At 46.0% G+C, this 19,656-nt stretch overlaps 1 protein-coding gene across 2 annotated transcripts in view; it reads left to right on the forward strand.

The window, feature by feature from the left end:
- The window catches only part of LOC143960912 (RING finger protein 112-like), a 97,302-nt gene extending 90,167 nt beyond the window's left edge, over nt 1-7,135 (forward strand). Inside the window, exons 13-14 of one of the 2 annotated variants that reach the window (XM_077469929.1) lie at nt 5,145-5,471; nt 5,547-7,135. In XM_077469929.1, coding sequence (XP_077326055.1) covers nt 5,145-5,471; nt 5,547-5,579 — 360 coding nt within the window. In that variant the 3' untranslated portion in view covers nt 5,580-7,135. Of the gene's footprint in view, nt 1-5,144 lie in introns of both variants that reach the window. The other variant, XM_077469928.1, reaches the window with a different exon arrangement.
- The last annotated feature ends 12,521 nt before the right edge of the window (nt 7,136-19,656 follow it).

The raw sequence follows: 19,656 nt of genomic DNA on the forward strand, positions 1-19,656 counted from the left end.
GACGTCATCGCGGCTTCGCCTAATGACAGCAGCGGAGTAGCGAGACCCACCGAGAAGATGGATGCTCCGGACTACAGGGGACAGCGGTGATTTCACTGGCTCCTGTGTCAGGTAAGTGACACATAATGGACTACTATGCGATGCATAGTAGTCCATTATGCTTTACCTTTGCAGGAAATCAAAGAGGAAGTAAACCCATCAGGGTTTACTTCCTCTTTAAGGTGTGCTTGCGAAAACCTCCTTTAAGTTTGGCTCTGCACTTCGCATTCCCACCCGTGCCTCCTTCACCTCCCATGCCTCCTGGCCCTCAGTCCTCCAGTGAAGTAGAGCCCATGCAGCTGGGCTTCACATGTCTCTCTGCTGAAGAGAGGGCCTTTAGGAGGAGTGAGAGATTGTGCCTTTACTGTGGCCACGTAGGTCACTTATTGAAATCTTGTCCAACCCCTCAAGGAAACGCCTGCACCTGAGGTCCTGTAGGGGGCAGACCTTAAGTTGCAGCTTTGTGTTCCCAGCTATCCTGAAAGACAAGCCTCTAGTTCCAGGTTACCCTTTCCTGGTTGAGTTTTCCATCGACACCCAGGCACCAATCGATTCTGGGGCTTCAGGCTTGTTCATAGATAGGGCCTTCCTGTTGAAGCACTCAATACTGCTGCAGCCTCGTGCCTCCCCACTTGAGGCTATTGATGGGAGACCTCTTCAGCCTGCCCATGTGACCCATGAAACCGCTCCTTTGACCATGGCTGTAGCGGCTCTTCACCATGAGATAATCCAATTCCAAGTCATTTCCTCACCTCATTGCCCAATTGTCATTGGTTATCTTTGGTTACAGGTGCATAATCCCTCATTTGATTGGTGTAGTGCCAAGGTACTGTCATGGTCGCCCCAAGGCACAAATAGATGTTTTCTGGAAGTGATGAAGGTCACGTGCACATCTTCAGTCTCCACATTGCCAGAAGAGTACAATGAATCCAGTGATGTATTTGATAAAGGTCAGGTCGGTATTTTGCCACCACATCAGCCTTATGACTGCACAATGGGCCTTTAATCTGGTGTCATTCCTCCTCGTGGCCGGATTTACCCTCTGTCTTTCTCAGGCAGGGCTATCTCAATGAGTGGGCACACCTGGGCATTGCCCAGGGGCCCCAGCTGCATGGGGAGCCCCTGCACTTTCCCCAAAGCAGCTGGTCCTTCAGCCTACACTGCCCCCAAATTGGGGGCCCCATGATGGCACTGAGAGTGATGGATACACAGGGGAGGCAAGCTGGCAGCGGTGCACCGTGCTGTTCAGAATGATACTTATTATTTCACAGCCAGTGGGGAGGGGCAAGGCTGGAGTGCCAGTGATGCCCCATGTATCTTGAATGCTCGGGACTTGAAGGCTGTGGGGTAGGAGCTGGAGTGGGAGCTGCTGAGTCGGCAGCCCGCCTGCAGAAGTAGCATTGTGGATGTTGTCATGGTGAGCCCAGCTGTCCAGCACTGTTCGCACTGAAGGGCTTGGCATGCCTGGAGGGATGCTTCCTCCTCCACCCCTCCTTCTGCCTGCTTGATTGGTATAGGTGAGTCCAGGGCTGGAGGTGGGCACATAGCCAAAAGTTTCCATGCACTATATCTCCATTGGAAAAGGGGGTACTACATGGATGAAATAATGGTGCTGGGGGATATCAAGGGTGTATGGGGGAAAACAATTCTGAGGGGGGATCTGGGGTGTATAGGGATAGCAATGCTTGGAGTACCTTGGGTGGCTATAGTGCTAGAGGTATAAGGGATGTAGAGAGTCCACAGTGTAGGGGGTGTCAGGGATGTAGTGTGGGGTCACAATACAATGGTTATTTTATGGTAACAGTGAAGGGGAAAATATCTAGGGTGTAGAGGGATCAGAGTGCAGCACAGTGTTGTAGTGGTTAGCACTTTCACCTAGCAGCAATAGGGTCGCTGGTTCAAATCCTGACCACAACACCACCTCCCTGGAGTTTGCATGTTCTCAGAGTGCTGGTTGGATATCTGGTGTGTAGAGGGGTCAGAGTGCTGGGGGGATATCTGGGGTGTAGAGGGGTCAGAGTGCTGGGAGGATATGTGGGGAGTAGAGGGGTCAGTGTTCTGGGGGGATATCTGGGGTGTAAAGGGGTCAGAGTGCTGGGGGGATATCTGGGGTGTAGAGGGGTCAGAGTGCTGGGAGGATATGTGTGGAGTAGAGGGGTCAGCGTTCTGGGGGGATATCTGGGGTGTAAAGGGGTCAGAGTGCTGGGGGGTATCTGTCTTAATAGCATTATGGGCCCCTGGGCAGTTATGCTCTGGGGCCCATACAATAGAGACAGTGCAGGTAAACAGACATTAGGTAGGAGGCAGACAAGTGGAGCTTCCCCTTTTGGGTGGAGCTTCGCATTTACTACACAAACAATCCTTCTGTACAGAAAAGAAACAGTGGGAAAATACTACATATATAAAGTAACAAAGCTGTCCTGTTCATATAATATATCTGATAGATTGATGCCTCCCCAGCACTCTGACCCCTCTACTCTATAGATATCCCCCCCCCCGTACTCTGACCCCTCTACACCCCAGATATCCCCTCAGCACTCTGACCCCTCTACACCCCAGATATTCCCCCCAGCACCATTAAGATACCCCTTGTATTGTGACCCCACTACATCCCTGATACCCCCTACACTGTGGCCTCTCTAAATCCCTGATATCTCTAGCACTATAGCCACCCAAGTGTTGCTACCTCCTATACACCCCAGACCAAGCTGCATGTGGCGGGGTCAGAGCATCACTGGCGCCCTGGCCCTGCCCCTCCCTGCTGGCTGTGAAATACTGGTTATCGTTCTGCACAGTACGGCACACCGCTGCCAGCCTGCCTCCCCTGTGTATCCGCCACTCTCAGTGCCATCATGAGGCCCCCAATTTTGGGGCAGCATGGGCACAAGGACCAGCTGCTTTGGGGAAAGTGCAGGGGCCCCCTCATTCAGCTGGGGGCCCTGGGCAGTGCCCAGGTGTGCCCGCTCATTAAAACAGCCCTGGACACTATGAATAATTCATAATGCCCTTTGGTCTCTGCAACACTCCTGCAGTTTTCCAGGAGTTTAGCAACAATGTCCTCCAAGATATGCTTCAGCAATGTGTGGTGGTTTACCCAGAGAACGAACATACAGACGTCTCCTGTGTGCTACAGAGGTTGAGAGAGAACAACCTGTATTGTATTTCATAGTGAACAGGTTAAATTTTTGGGTTATGTCATATCTGCTGCCGGGTTTTCGATATATCCAGAAAAACTATCTGCAGTCTTACAGTGGCCTGGACCCATAGGTCTAGGTCCTCTACAATGTTTTCTTGGCTTTGCCAATTATAATCGGAAATGTATTCATATTTTCTCTGCTCTGGTCAAACCCCTGACTGATATGACCAGGAAAGACGGCAACCCACAGAATTAGTCCCGGGATTCCATTAAAGCCTTTGAAACCCTTAAGGACGATTTTTGCTACAGCTCCAGTACTGGCACATCCTAATACTACGTTACCCTTCATTCTTGAAGTTGATGCGTCTAAAACTAGAGTAGGCACTCACCTTTCTCAACATCCTACCTGAGAGCTCTATGCATCCTAGTGGCTACTTTTCTAAAAAAAAATCTCCAGCAGAATGCAATTGCTGTATGATATTGGGAGCAGAGAAAAAAAGCAGAATGCAATTGCTGTATGATATTGGGAGCAGAGAATTACTAGCCATCATTTTACCTCTTAAAGAATGGAGGACAGGGTACTACTGTGCCGCTCCTTGTTTTGACTGACCATAAGAAGCTCACATTTTTGTCTGAGGCTAAACGCTTATCTCCTAGAAGGGCTCAGTGGGCCCTTTTTCTGTGAAGCTTCAATCACAGTCTCATTCTTACCCAGTACAACAAATATAAGGGCAGATAGATGCATTGTCCTTGCAGTTTTACTCCTCTTCCAAAATGGAGTCTGTTCCTACTTCTGTGATACCACCGGACTGTATTTTTGCCACTATTCGCACTAGTCTTGCTTCCCCTTTGGGTGAGAGAATTCTGGTCTCTCAGATCAATTCTCCTCCTGAACAACCTTATGACCGCTGCTTTGTACCTGAGAATCTCTGCACTGCTTTGCTCTAGACCTACCATTCTCCTAAAGCAGCTGGGCACACAGTGAAAAATTAACTCATATGGTCTATGTCTCAACAATTCTGATGGCCTAGTCTCCACGCTGATGTAACCATCTTTGTCATTGACTCCCATAGGTTTTGTAAATGCATACAATATCTAGTTCACTAGAGGGGCTATGGTCCAGAGGAACGCTCTTGGGTCTCCTCCTTGGTTGTACATGCTCCTGCCTTCCTCCGTGCTTTCCATAGATGTTTTCCCCCCAAGCCTGGTGCCCTCCCAAGGGGAGGGATCATTGAGGAGGGGGGTACTGTCAGGGCTGGGCTCCTTAACGAGCAGCTATAGCTGATGGCAGTATTCACATATTAAAAAAAAACATGACAGGTTGGTTGTACCCAAGTTGGTCGATAGATTGACTTGGGTACAATCAGCCTGCCCATACATGGAACTAAATACAGCCGGTCTTTGCTGAACCACCTAAATTTCTATCCATGTATGGCAGTGCTAAGTGTAATTTGGGAGTCACAGCTGAGTCACAGAGTGTTGTTTTTTTTTTCTGCAAGGCTTTCTCACCATCATGAGATGTCCTACATATCATCCTGATGATGGGACTCCTGCTCTGTATTGAGAGAATTGGTAACTGACACCAGACCAGCACCTTAACACTTAGGGTGGTAAGCTGCATGTAAAGGCCAATAGTGGTGAAAATAAATATTTAACTTCTGCAGCTTGACATGCAGTAGTGATTAGCTAACTGGCTGTTAATGCAATTGGGGGAAAATAGCACGTAAAGAGATGGTAGCACTGAAGAATAGTCATGGCAATACCACCAGGGTAGTAAAGCACAGTACCCAAATCTACTCACAACACATTAACCCTCCAAATACACTACTGATAGCCATGTTTCTTAGCCACTGAGGTGCCTACAGCTAAGTAAATTGTGCTGTGAACAATGTATGAAAAATAACTCAGCACAGATTGTGGTTTTGGGAGGCTCAAAATATTTTTAATGGCTATTTCTCTATTTTCATAGACGCAGTGGAGATTACCGAAACAAATTTCAACTCTGGTTACTGAAAAGGTCTTGGAGATTATAAAAACATTTCATGAGCTACCCCTACTAATCAGATATGATCATCATCAACATTTATTGGCAAAATTAATGAAAGAACTAACAGAGGAAGGAGACAAATTCTGTGAAACTCACAGAAATCATCTAATGCATATCGGAATGAAAGCTGCCATACATATGGGAGTGGCAGCTGCTGTGGCAGTTACAACACCATTACTACTTCCAGCTGCGGCACCGGCAGCAGCAGCAGGAGGCTGGTTTTCGTCAGTGGGAGGATGGTTTTCAGCTGCGCCTGCAGCGCCTGCAGCAACATGGGAATTTGTAGCAGGGGCGGCTGCTGGAGGAGGGGCCATGCTTCAAGCAGGTGCTGCATTTGTGTTGAGAAGGTTTTGGTAATTTGTTGTGCGACAAGAGAATGATTACTGCAAGGAAATAGATAAACTAACTCTCGCTCCACTCTGCAAATGAAAATACTTCAACATAAAATATGTATCATTCTCAAATATTATTATCATTATAATACAGTATTTACATAGTGCCAAAGATAGTAAATTGATTTTGTATTTCAAACAAAACCACTGATGTTCTAAACAAAACGTAATAAACGCAAATGTGAATACTTATCCAAATCTTATCCAAGTCTCCCTTTTGTTTCACAATATATGATGTATCAGGGTCTCCAAACTTTCTAAACAAAGGGCCCATTTACTGTCCTTCAGACTTTAGGGGGGCCAGAATGTGGCCAGTGGGAGTAGAAAATGTCCTGACGTCAGTGGCAGTAAAAAATGCCCTATTTTTGGTATTAGATAAATTGTGTCCCATCAATGGTGTCAGTGCGAGAAATAGTGTTCCATCATTTGCATCAGTGGGAGGAATAGTGCTCCATCATTTGCATCAGTGGGAGAAATAGTGCCCCATCATTTGCATCAGTGGGAGGAATAGTGCCCCATCATTTGCATCAGTGGGAGGAATTGTGCCCTATCATTTGCATCAATTGGAAGAATAGTGTCCCATCATTGGTGTCAGTGGGCGGAATAGTGACCACTTGTTGGTGTCAGTGGGCGGAATAGTGCCCCATCATTGGTGTCAGTGGAAAGAATAGTGCCCCATCCTTGGCGTCGGTGGGAGGAATAGTGCCCCATCCTTGGCATCAGTGGGAGGAATAGTGCCCTATCATTCCTGTCAGTGGGAGGAAAAGTGCTTCATCGTTGGTGTCAGTGGAGAAATGATGTCCCATTGTCAGTGCCAGTGAGAGGAATAGTGCCCCAAGGGCCTGATAAAGGCAAGGGAGACACCCTCCACAAACTTTTAGGGAGAGAAGTTTGGTGGATTTTTACATAAAAAATGAGAATGCCGGGTGGTATGAATTATAGAGCCAAAGTAGATTTATTTTTATACTAACAGCGTTAGTAATTACATCCATTGGGTTGTAGCATGCGATTGTCCCACCTATGTCTATATGTTTCTTCTATTTTTTTCTAATACCTGTCACTATAAAATCAGATACTGCTTTGAAATCTTAGTTTTGACCCACAAATAGTTGAATGTTTTTTATTCAGTTATTTTTAAATCGCAGAACTCACGTTTAATAAATCATGACATTTATTAGTAGCTTTTCATGTAAATTGTGTTAGTGTTCAAGTGTGTTTTAAATCTGTGCAAAACATATTTCCACTCACAGAAAGTCTCTTTACAACAGTAGTTCTCATCTATAGTTAATTATACTGATTAATGAATGGGAGTGGTTTTAGTCATTTTGTCATTGGTGTTGTTCATGTAGGTAACCATGCTGTGAACAAGGCTCTTTACCAAAATATGTTAGCAGTTACCTTGTACTTGGTGATAATCGAATAAAGAAAATGGATGGGTTCCAGAGTGCAGGTTCTCTCTATATGAATATATAGATGCCTCCACCAATGTTTCAACTCAAAATAAAGATTATTGCCATCATAGTGCTTTCTGTTAATGTTTTCATTTTTAATAAAGGGATGATTTTAACTCGCATCGTTTCAGTGCACAGTGGTATAATATAGGTGCATGTCCCCTCAAATAAAACTCAGATGATGCCATTTAGATAAAGGAAGGCCCATAGATGTGGTATATCTGGATTTGACACAGTTCCCCGTAAACGTTTACTGTACAAAGCAAGGTCCGTTGGCATGGACCATAGGGTGAGTACATGGAAAACTGGCTAAAAGGGCGAGTTCAGAGGATGGTGATAAATGGGGAATACTCAGAATGGTCAGGGGTTGGTAGAGGGGTCCCACAGGGTTCTGTGCTGGGACCAAATCCTATTTAATTTGTTCATAAAAGACCTGGAGGATGGGGTAAACAGTTCAATCTCTGTATTTGAGGACGATACTAAGCTAAGCAGGGCAATAACTTCTCCTCAGGATGTGGAAACCTTGCAAGAAGATCTGAACAAATTAATGGTGTAGGCAACTACATGACAAATGAGATTCAATGTAGAAAATTTTAAAATAATGCATTTGGGTGGCAAAAATATGAATGCAATCTATACACTAGAGGGAGAACCCCTGGGGGAATCTAGGAGGGAAAAAGGACCTGGGGGTCCTAGTAGATGATAGGCTCACCAAGCTGCTGCCAGCAAAGCAAACAGAATATTGCCATGCATTAAAAAAGGGATTAACTCCAGAGATAAACGATAATTCTGTTCTATAAGACTCTGGTCTGGCTGCATGTGGGAGTATACTGTCCAGTTCTGGGCACCAGTCATCAGGAAGGATGCAGTGGAAATGGAGCGAGTACAAAGAAGGGCAACAAAGCTAATAAAGTGGGCTGGAGGACATTAGTTATGAAGAAAGGTTGCTAGCACTGAACTTATTCTCTCTGGAGAAGAGAAGCTTGAGAGGGGATATGATTTAAATTTACAAATACCCTACTGGTGACCCCACAATAGGGATAAAACCTTTTTGTGGAAGGGAGTTTAACAAGACACATGGCCACTCATTAAAATTAGAAGAAAAGAGGTTTAACCTTAAACTACATAGAGGGTTATTTATTGTAAGAGTGGAAAGGATGTGGAATTCCCTTCTACAGGTGGTGGTCTCAGCGGGGGGCATCAATAGTTTAAAAAAACGATTAGATAAGCACCTGAACGACTGCAACATACAGGGATATACAATGTAATACTGACATATATGAGATTTACTAAAAATGGTGCACTCAGAATCTGGTGCAGTCCTTCCTTCTCTGAGCTGGCCACTCAGCTGTCGGCTAATTGCCAGCTCCCATCTCTCTCCAGTTACTCAGGTGTTTTTCATATTCTGCTCGTCAGTCCTGCCTACTTAAGCCATCCAGTCCAGAGGGCCTCTGCCTTGGTCAACATCACAAGAAACATCGCCTGCGGTCCTGTTTAACCACTTCAGCCCTAGAAGAATTTACTCCTTCCTGACCAGGGCACTTTTTGCGATTCGGCATTGCGTCGCTTTAACTGACAATTGCGCGGTCGTGCGACGTGGCTCCCAAACAAAATTGATATACTTTTTTTCCCACAAATAGAGCTTTCTTTTGGTGGTATTTGATCAACCCTGCGGTTTAAATTTTTTGCGCTTAAAACAAAAGCGACAATTTTAAAAAAAACGCATTATTTTTTACTTTTTGCTATAATGAATATCCCCCAAAAATATATAAAACAAACAATTTTTTTCCTCAGTTTAGGCTGATACGTATTCTTCTACATATTTTTGATTAAAAAAATGGCATTCAGCGATTATTGATTGGTTTGCGCAAAAGTTATAGCGTTTTACAAAATAGGGGATAGTTTTATGGCATTTTTATTAATATTTTTTTTTTTTTAAATGGCAGTGATCAGTGATTTTTATCGTGACTGCAACATTATGGCGGACACATCGGACATTTTTGACACATTTTTGGGACCATTATCATTTATACAGCAATCAGTGCTATACAAATGCACCGCTTCCTGTGTAAATTACACTGGCAGTGAAGGGGTTAACCACTAGGTGGCAGTGTAGGGGTTAAGTGTGTCCTAGGGGTGTGTTGCTAACTGTGAGGAGCGTGGCTGTGTTTTACACATCACTGATCTCTGCTCCAATCACAGGGAGCAGTGATCAGTGTCACTTTTCTATTGCTTGGCTGAACAGGGAGATGTTTGTTTACTTTAGCATCTCCCCATTCTTCCTCTCCGTGAGGTGAATGTGGGTATCCCCGTGAGACCCGTGACCCGACTCACGGAGCTTCCCGCGGGCATGTGCCACCACCGCCGCCTCCTAAAGGGCAATGTACAGGTACGTGATTCCGCCTGTACGTGCCCTTCTGACGACGTATATCGGCGTGAAGCGGTCAGGAAGCGGTTAAAGACTGGCTTTGCTGACATCTCTTCTGGCTCCAGATCCTGGAGCCAGAAACTTCTGGTTTAGCTGACTATCCATTCCGGTTACTGAACTCTGGCTATGTTTTGACTACAGTTGTTCTTTTTACTTTTATTATAACAAGTGTGATTTAACTGTACTTCTGTCTCGGTCTGATTTCATGGTTTCTGACAAGTAACCATTCGGCCTATAACTTCAGCTTGTTCAATTAAGCTTTGGCAATAAAACCTGGAAGCTGAGTGGATTATACACGGTTGCACCCGATTTTACACTGTCCAGTTTTAGTAAATAGCCCCCATAATCACACACATAGGTTAGACTTGATGGTCTTTTTTCAACCTCACCTACTATGTAACTTTGTAACTTAAAGCATTATAAAATTAATTTTATTTATTTTCACTGAAAACAAACCTGCTACATTTTGGGCCATGGTTACAAATAAATAAAAAGTTGTTTTAGGTTACAGTATATTGCTTCACTTCATTGTAAGATTTGGGCCAAATTATCAAAGAGCAAAGTGTAAAGGGGTATTAAACCCAATGTTATTTGCCTCTGTTTTTCACCTGGTGATCTGGTCAATAACACACTTCCTGTATTAGAGACGCCCCTCTAAATGAAGCAGCACAAGGGACCCTTTGAACAGCAGCATTGTCAGTCTTGAGGGGGTGTTAGATGTACTAGCATATTTAAATACACTAACAACCTGAAGCTGAACTTCAACTAATGCCGCGTACAAACGACCAGACTTATGTCCGACAGACTTTCGAAGGAGTTCTGACGGAGTTCTGACAGAGTTCTGACGGACTTTCCGAATGAGCGGACTTGGCCACACACAATCACACCAAACTCCGACGGATTCGAACGTGATGACGTACGACTGGACTCGAATAAGGAAGTTCATAGCCAGTAGCCAATAGCTGCCCTAGCGTCGGTTTTTGTCCGTCGGACTAGCATACACACGAGTGGATTTCTCGGTAGGAACTGGGTCCGGCAGAGTTCTGGCGGAAAAATTTGAAGCATGTTCCATTTCTAAAGTCTGTCAGACTTTTGCGAATCAAAAGTCCGGTGCAGCCCACACACGATCGAATAGTCTGCCGGAATCATTCCGTCAGACTTTTGATGTTGAAAAGTCCGGTCGTGTGTACGGGGCATAATACTTAGTCATCAGTTAATTAGTTACAGAAAACGGAAAATTCCTATCAAAATACTTAACGTAATTTTCCTTTCCTGATGGACTCCATGGCAGCAACGTGTGGGTTAAGTCCCGCCTCCACTACCCTATAGGACACTACTCCCATAAATCTTTGCTCCCTGCCCATGGCCGTGTTCGGTAACTAGCCTACTCCAGCCATTTTGGGAGGGAACTCCTGTTGCCATGGAGTCCATCAGGAAAGGAAAATTACGGTAAGTATTTTGATAGGAATTTTCAGTTTTCCTGACAGACTCCATGGCAGCAACGTGTGGGAAATAACTCGCCAAACACACTCGGGTGGGCAAAAATGCTGAACAAAAATGTATTTAACACTGTCAACCGACAGCACCTTTAAACCAAAATCAACGGAAGATAAACTGGCAGGTTCGACACAATAGTGAGCCATAAATGTATGAATGGATGACCAAGAGGCAGCTTTGCAGATAACCTCAGGAGCCACATGACGTGAAGCTGCCCAAGAAGTAGCGAGACTTCTCGTGGAATGTGCCGTAACCGCCTCAGGAGGAGCCAAGCCCTTCTCTTTATAAGCCCACTGGATCGCCTGAACCACCCACGTGGAGATGGATCTGACCGAAGCCCTAAGGCCTTTGCTTTTACCGTGAAAAAGAACAAAAAGATAATCTGATTGCCGGAAAGAAGCTGTCGCCTCCAAGTATCGTTTCAGAATAACTCCCATGTCGAGAGGATGAAGATCCTGACTCCCAGCAGAATTAAAGGTAGGAAGAGTAATATCCTGATTTTCGTGGAAGACTGAAGTAACCTTTGGATTCGACCCCAGCATTGGCACTAGGACCACTCTGTCAGGGAAAAATGTGAGGAAAGGTTCCTTTGATCCTAAAGACTGAATCTCAGAGACTCTCTTTGCTGAAGATATGGCTACCAAAAAAGATGTCATTAGGGACAATTCTTTGACTGAAAGTGTTCTGTCCAGTTGTGAGAAGAAGTCGAGAACCAGCGGTAAATCCCACTTGGGGAATCTAGGTTTCCTCTGTGGTCTAAGTCTAATTGCTCCTCTAAAGAATTGCTGAACCAAGGGATGTTTAGCCCAGGATACTCCAGAAAAGGCCGAAATTGCCGAAACTTGTACACGAAGAGCGCTGACAGATAGGGGAATGTCTAGAACGGACTGTAAGAAACCCAAAACATCCTGAACCGTCAGATTACCATTAGAGCAAGACCTGGAAGACAAGTGACTTGTGAATCTGGACCAAATCCTCTCATACACCTGGTTGGTACTTTTCCTACTTGCACTCATGAGAGTAAGAATGGCCTCTTTTGGACAACCCAGAGCCTCTAACCTTCCCCTCTCAAAAACCAGACCCTCAGACATAGATGGGCCGGACAGGGATGGAGCTTCAAGCCCTGGCATAGAAGATCAGGTCTGAGAGGTAAGGGAATCGGATCTCTGACACTGAGGAGCATTAGAAGCGGAAACCATGGCCTGTTGGGCCAATAATACAGCTATCACCTCTACTGCTTCTGATTTGAGTCTCCGCAGGAACTGTAGAATAATAGGAGTCGGAGGAAAGGCGTAAGCTTTGTTGAACCACCATCGATCCGTCAGTGCATCCACTCCGTAGGCCTGAGGATCCCAAATCCTGGAATAATACCTTGCCAGTTTCTTGTTGCAAGGGGAGGCAAGTAGGTCGACCTCTGGGGAGAACCACAACGTTAGAATCCACCTGAAAACTTCTTCGTGAAGGGACCATTCGTTGTTGTCCAGACTGACTCGAGACAGGAAGTCCGCTTGGACGTTCTGCGTTCCAGAAACATAAGTTGCCATAATGTTGACCAGGTTCTTCTGAGCCCAAGACATGATTGGCTCTACCTCCCGAAGAAGGGACAGACTCCGAGTACCTCCTTGTCTCCTTATATATGCCACTGCTGTTGTGTTGTCTAGTCTGAGTAGAACCAAGGTTCCTGAGACCAGATGACGAAAGGCTAGAAGCGCCTGGAAGGCTGCCCTTAATTCTAGAATATTCAACACCATCCTCCTGGAAGGGAAGTCCCAGGTGCCTTGTGCTACTTCCGTCAAACAGTGGGCGCCCCAGCCCCTGTTGCTGGCATCCAAAGTTATTGTTATCCATGAGATGGGGAGAATGGAATGACAATTGAATAGATTCTCCTTCTGAAGCCACCAGGGCAGAGAGATTCTCATTGAAGATGTGATCCGGATAAGTTGAGTTTTGTTGCCTAGCCATTGGTGAAGAAACCCTTTTTGGAACGGTCTCATCTTCCATTGGGCCCACTTCACCATTGGAATCGTGGCCACCATAGTGCCAATAATTTTCAGGCACTGAAGAGCCGGGAGATGGGAGGCCGAGAGGGCCGGACGAATTCTGTCCCAAATTACCGCTACTTTCTCTTCGGGTAATGAGATGGTACCCTTCACTGTGTTGAAGAGTGCGCCTAGGAATACAAGAGACTGGGAAGGAATTAACTGACTCTTTTCTAGATTCAGGATCCAACCGAATTCTTGAAGAGTGGAGATAACCTGATCCTTGTGCAATAACAGACGGTCTCTGTCCTGGGCTAGCAGCAGAAGATCGTCCAAATAGTGGTGAAGACGAATTCCCTTGGTTCTCAATAGAGCCACTACGGCCAACAACACCTTTGAAAAAACTTGGGGGGACGTTGAAAGCTCAAACGGGAGACATACGAACTGAAGATGTAGTTTTCCTACTGAAAATTGCAGAAACTGCTGAAAATCTTCTGCCACAGGGACATGAAAGTAAGCGTCCTTTAGGTCTATTGAAATCATCCAGTCGCCTGACTGGACTGACTGTTGTATTGTTGACAAGGTTTCCATCTTGAACCTTTCCTTTTTGATAAAACGATTCAGATGTGTAAGGTCTTATGACTGGCCTCCAAGAACCGTTTTTCTTTTGGACCATAAAAAGAGGAGAATAAATTCCTCTCCCTCGTTGATCGTCTGGCACGGGAACGGCAGCGCCTTGAGCCAATAAAGATTTCACGTAGGCCAACAGGATCTGCCTTTTTTCTTCTGAGGCCAGAAGGGAGGTGAGAACATACTTTAGTCTTGGGGACCTGCTGAAGGTCCAAGAATGGCCTGAAGAGACTGTTCTGACGGTCCAGAAGTCCTGGATTGAGGCCGCCCAGACATGCCGAAAATGTAGAAGACGAGCCCCCACCTGGCCTATCTGAGCGGGCCCAATCTCAAAAATATTTGGTTGGTTCCCTCTCTCCTGTCGCACTGCTCTTGGCGGATTTCTTAAAGGAGGACTGCCTTGACTTCCATGACCTGGAATATTCCCGACCCGGTCTATAGCTACGGGCCTCCCTGGCCTGCTCTTGATATTGCTTTTTAGGAAAAAATCTCCTCTGGCTTTTTAAACGTCTATCCTGAGGAAGAAACCCCGACTTCCCACCAGTGGCCCGGGTTATGGCATTATCCAATTTATTCCCAAAAAGGGAAGAACCCTCGAAAGGGATACGGCACCACACCTGTTTAGACGCTGGATCAGCCAGCCAGGGACGGAGCCAAAGAGCCCGTTTGGCGGTTACAGCTGAAAGCATAACCCGAGACACTAGGTGGATGATGTCAATCGAAGCCTCCCCCAGAAAAGCCGATGCAAGCCGTAACTCCTGGATAGGAGAGTTTTTTGCAACTTCATCTGAAATGTTTCTGAGGGTATCATCCACAACGTCCGTCCAGACTTCCATGGCCTTGGACATTGCCGCTAAAGCCAATGCTGGCTTGCATGCCATACCAGCAGTGAGGTAGACTCTCTTTAAATCGGAATCAATCCGCCTATCTAAGGCATCCTTGAATGAAACTGTATCCTCCAATGGAAGGGTCACATGTTTTACTAGTCTCATCACCGCTGCATCCACGAGTGGAGCTGATTCCAGATACTTGACCTCATCCTCCTTAAAGGGATATAACCTTAGGACTTTTGAAAGCATACTATTCTTTTCTCAACTTTACTCCATTCATCCGTGATGACCTCACCAAGTTCAGACAGGAATGGAAAGTTAAGACGCTCCCTTTTAAGTTGCTTAAAATACTTCCTTTGTTTGGAAGGATTAGCCACCTCATCTTCCCAGTTCAAAGCCTCTCTGATAGCCTTCACCAAGGGGGAAAGTAAGGCAAAGTCAAACCCCACACAGGGACTATCTTCCTCAGATTCACTGTCTGATGCAGCAGCGGAAGGGTGGCTTGTTAGAGAGGACTCCCAGAGCTCTTGAGCATGCGACTCCCTGACTGGTGACTGAGGTGATTCTGACTGAGGCACAGGGGTCTGACTGGCCCCGATTCCCTTGAGGGATTCTTTCACCACTTTTTCCACAAGGGATCTTAGTTGCTGGTCCATACCCCCTCTCTCACTAGAGGCTTTGGAAAAGCAGAGGTCACACAGGGATTTCCCAGTAGGAACTTGCGATCTGCATCCCCAGCAAGTATTAATAACTGAAGGGCTGGAATGAGCCCTGGAGGAGCGAGATCGATCCTCGCTACGGCGCCCGGATCTTGAGGGTGAGCCGTGATGTTTAGACTTAGCATATGAATGCCGGTGGTAAGACTTAGAAGAATCGCTTCCTCTATGCGTTGAGCTGCGTTGCTGTTCTGATCTAGATGGGCTAAGACAGAGAAAGAAGAGACATACAGATAAGGAAAGATAACAGACTGACTAATACCGGACCGCCCCCCCTACTTCCCCCCCAGACAGTACCTATTATGAGAGGGCTGGCCACATACAGGCGGAGGTGAGTCCATATCTCTAGGGGTTTCCATAAATGCTGCAAAGATATATAAGTAAGGCTGAGAGCACCATACACACACACACGCCCACCCCCCTCTTCCCAGAAGGCCACCTACCTCCACAGAAGAAATCCTGGACAAGGGGAAGTCACGTAATAGCCTGCAAGCATTCCCAAAGCTTGTAGGCTATTTCCTAAGTTTAAATAGGGCGCCTTAGTGACGTCATCACCGCGTCCTGTGCGCCGCTACTGCGCATGCGCGAACCAAGCCTCGTTCCTGTGCCGTACTCGCGCATGCGCAGAACGAACATAACTAACGAAAAACCAGGAAGTGAGTGGCGGCTGGAACGCAGGCTAATCCAGCCGCCATGCCTATACCCACAAACATGGACACACAAAAAAACGAACGGAAAATGAAGGAAAAGCAAGGAACAAACACAAACTGCTGCCATGAAAAGAGGAACAATCTTACCGCTCCCACACGATCGTCTCCAGGCAGAAGGTAAGAACAATACATACCGGACTTCTCAGGGCAAAATAGGTCACCTGCTATTTAGCTGGGCTATCCGACCGAATGGGCAGCCTGCCTGCCAGTGGCTAGGCTCCTGGCTTCCTCCAGCGCTTATATCCAATGCCCACTCCATACCCCGCTAGTAGCTAGGGCTTAACGGAGTCATGCGACAATTCCATCCACAGTCGCTATTCGGCCAAACCAACAATGGAACCGTGTGGGAGCAATCTTCAGGTAGAAAGACCGTAATGGGTCCTACGGAGGAGGACAAAAAAAGAACACGGCCATGGGCAGGGAGCAAAGATTTATGGGAGTAGTGTCCTATAGGGTAGTGGAGGCGGGACTTAACCCACACGTTGCTGCCATGGAGTCTGTCAGGAAACCATTTTTTCCCCTTTTGAGATAAAGTTTTTACATAATTTGTACGTAATAAAAAGTTTTACATAAACAAAATCTGATCATTTTAACCCCCCTGCCAGTGTATATGGTTTGTCTCATCCTTTTAACTGCAAGAGAGCTCGTTCTGTTGAAAAGCAACAGACTTAGTGGCTGGATCACTAGATGAAAATAGAAGAAAGAAAGCCGAAAGAAGGAAATGGATGCAGCCATCACATCTAAGAATTGATAGGCTGCAATATAATAAATGTTTGCTTTTGGGTTTAATACCGCCCCCTGTCACAATTTTAAAAGTGCGGGCTCAGCTCACATGGCTGCATCATTTATTCACTGTGAATTGATTGTCTGCAAGTACCGTCAGCCATTGCAGCTGATGACTTGTAGTTCTTTAACCACTTAAGGACCGCCGTATTGCCATTATACGTCATCGCAATGGCACAGGCAGGCACAAGCACGTAGATGTACATGCCTGCCTTCCAGCGGGTGGGGGGTCCGATCGGACCCCCTCCCGCTGGATACGGTGGTCCGTTTCCCTCCAGGAGCGATCCGTGATGAGGGGATGGCCGTTGGTTTCTGGCCACCCCCTCTGGATTGCTCCTGACCAATGACGAACTTCCTCCCACTGTGTATTGTTTACACAGGAAGGAGGAAGTGATGTCATTCTCCTCGGGGCGGTCTTTTTGACCGGACTACGAGGAGAAGACTAAAAGTAAGTGCACCAAAACACTACACTGACACATAGGTACACAAACCCCCCCCGATCGCCCCCCGCCCCCCTCCCCCCCCAGTCACAGTGTCACTGATTGCATTGATCATTTCTTTACTGATCAATGCATTCAGTGTCAGTTGTAACAGTTAAAACTGTCAGGGCAGTTAGTGTTAGGTCCAGGGTAGCCCCCTATCACCCCCCAATAAAGATTTAACCCCCTGATTGCCCCTAGAGTTAACCCTTTCACCCCCTTTTGCCAGTGTCACTAAGCGATCATTTTTCTGATCGCTGCATCAGTGTCGCTACTGTCGCTAGGTAGCTAATTTTTTTTTTAGGTTCACCGCCAGTTTTTTATATCGCTAGGTACCCCGATATACTACCCAATAATGGTTTTAACCCCCTGATTGCCCCTAGTTAACCCTTTCACCTCCTTTTGCCAGTGTCACTAAGCGATCATTTTTCTGATCGCTGCATCAGTGTCGCTACTGTCGCTAGGTAGCTAGTTATTTTTTTAGGTTCACCGCCAGGTATTTATAGCGCTAGGTACCCCGATATACTACCCAATAATGGTTTTAACCCCCTGATTGCCCCTAGTTAACCCTTTCACCCCCTTTTGCCACTGTCACTAAGCGATCATTTTTCTGATCGCTGCATTAGTGTCGCTAGTGTCGCTAGGTAGCTAGTTCTTTTTTTAGGTTCACCGCCAGGTTTTTATAGCGCTAGGTACCCCGATATACTACCCAATAATGGTTTTAACCCCCTGATTGCCCCTAGTTAACCCTTTCACCCCCTTTTGCCACTGTCACTAAGCGATCATTTTTCTGATCGCTGCATTAGTGTCGCTAGGTAGCTAGTTTTTTTTTTAGGTTCACCGCCAGGTTTTTATAGCGCTAGGTAACCCGATATACTACCCAATAATGGTTTTAACCCCCTGATTGCCCCTAGTTAACCCTTTCACCCCCTTTTGCCAGTGTCACTAAGCAATCGTTTTTCTGATCGCTGCATTAGTGTCACTAGTGTCGTTAGGTAGCTAGTTATTTTTTTAGGTTCACCGCCAGGTTTTTATAGCGTTAGGTACCCCCATATACTACCCAATAATGGTTTTAACCCCCTGATTGCCCCTAGTTAACCCTTTCACCAGCGATCACAGTATAAGTGTCACTGGTGACGCTGGTTAGCCAGTTAGTTATTTAGGTTCCCCGTCAGGTTTTTATATAGCGCCAGGGACCCCCATATACTACCTAATAAAAATTTGAACCCCCTGATTGCCCCTAGTTAACCCTTTCACCACTGATCACCGTATAAGTGTTACGGGTGACTCTGGTTAGTTTGCTTTTTATAGCATCAGGGCACCCACCATTTATTACCCAATAAAGGTTTAACCCCCTGATCACCCGGCTGGTGATATCAATTAGGTTTTAGGGTCAGGGTCTGCATCGCCCCAGGCAGCGCTAGGTTAGTGCCAGTACCGCTAACACCCACACGCAAAGCATAAACCTCCCGTAGTGGTATAGAATCTGAACAGATCAATATCTGATCTGATCAGATCTATACTAGCGTCCCCAGCAGTTTAGGGTTCCAAAAAAACGCATTATTAGCGGGATCAGCCCAGATACCTGCTAGCACCTGCGTTTTGCCCCTCTGCCCAGCCCACCCAAGTGCAGTATCGATCGATCACTGTCACTTACAAAACACTAAACACATAACTGCAGCGATCGCAGAGTCAGGCCTGATCCCTGCGATCGCTAACAGTTTTTTTGGTAGCATTTTATATTTAAATCCGGAAGGCAGTGCTTGGTTTTTGGGGTCCCGTACATGGCTAGGCTCCCAAAAAGTCCCCCACATGTGGTATCCCCGTACTCGGGAGAAGCAGCAGAATTTATTTTGGGGTGTAATTTGACTTATGCCCATAGCATGTGTGAGCAATATATCATTTAGTGACAACTTTGTGCAAAAAAAAAAAAAAGTTTGTAATATTCCCGCAACTTGTGGCAAAATATAAAATATTCCATGGACTCAACATGCCTCTCAGTAAATAGCTTGGGGTGTCTACTTTCCAAAATGGGGTCATTTTGGGGGGTTTTGTGCTATTTTGGCATTTTATGGCCTTCGAAACTGTGATAGGTAGTGAGGAGTGAAATCAAAAATTTGCACCCTTAGAAATCCTGAAGGTGGTGATTGGTTTTCGGGGTGCCGTGCGCGACTAGACTCCCAAAAAGTCCCACACATGTGGTATCCCCATACTCGGGAGAAGTAGCGGAATATATTTTGGGGTGCAATTCCACATATAACCATGGCATGTGCGAGTAATATATCATTTAGTGACAACTTTTTGTAAAAAAAAGACTATCCCAGATAGACATCCACTACCTAGAATACAAGATCTATGGATAGCTTAGGAGGATTTACATGGTTCTCAATCCTCGACCAGGGTAGTGCGTATCATCAAGGCTTTGTGCATGAAGACTCCAGACATCTGACGGCTTTCAGCACCCCCTGGAGACTCCTGGAGTGGAATCGTATTTCATTTGGATTAACTAATGCCCCAGTAGCTTTTCAGAGATGCATGG

The sequence above is a fragment of the Lithobates pipiens genome, unplaced genomic scaffold (assembly GCF_037356315.1).
Source record: "Lithobates pipiens isolate NorthernLeopardFrog02 unplaced genomic scaffold, aLitPip1_a1.2 Scaffold_8, whole genome shotgun sequence".
Classification (NCBI taxonomy): domain Eukaryota; kingdom Metazoa; phylum Chordata; class Amphibia; order Anura; family Ranidae; genus Lithobates; species Lithobates pipiens.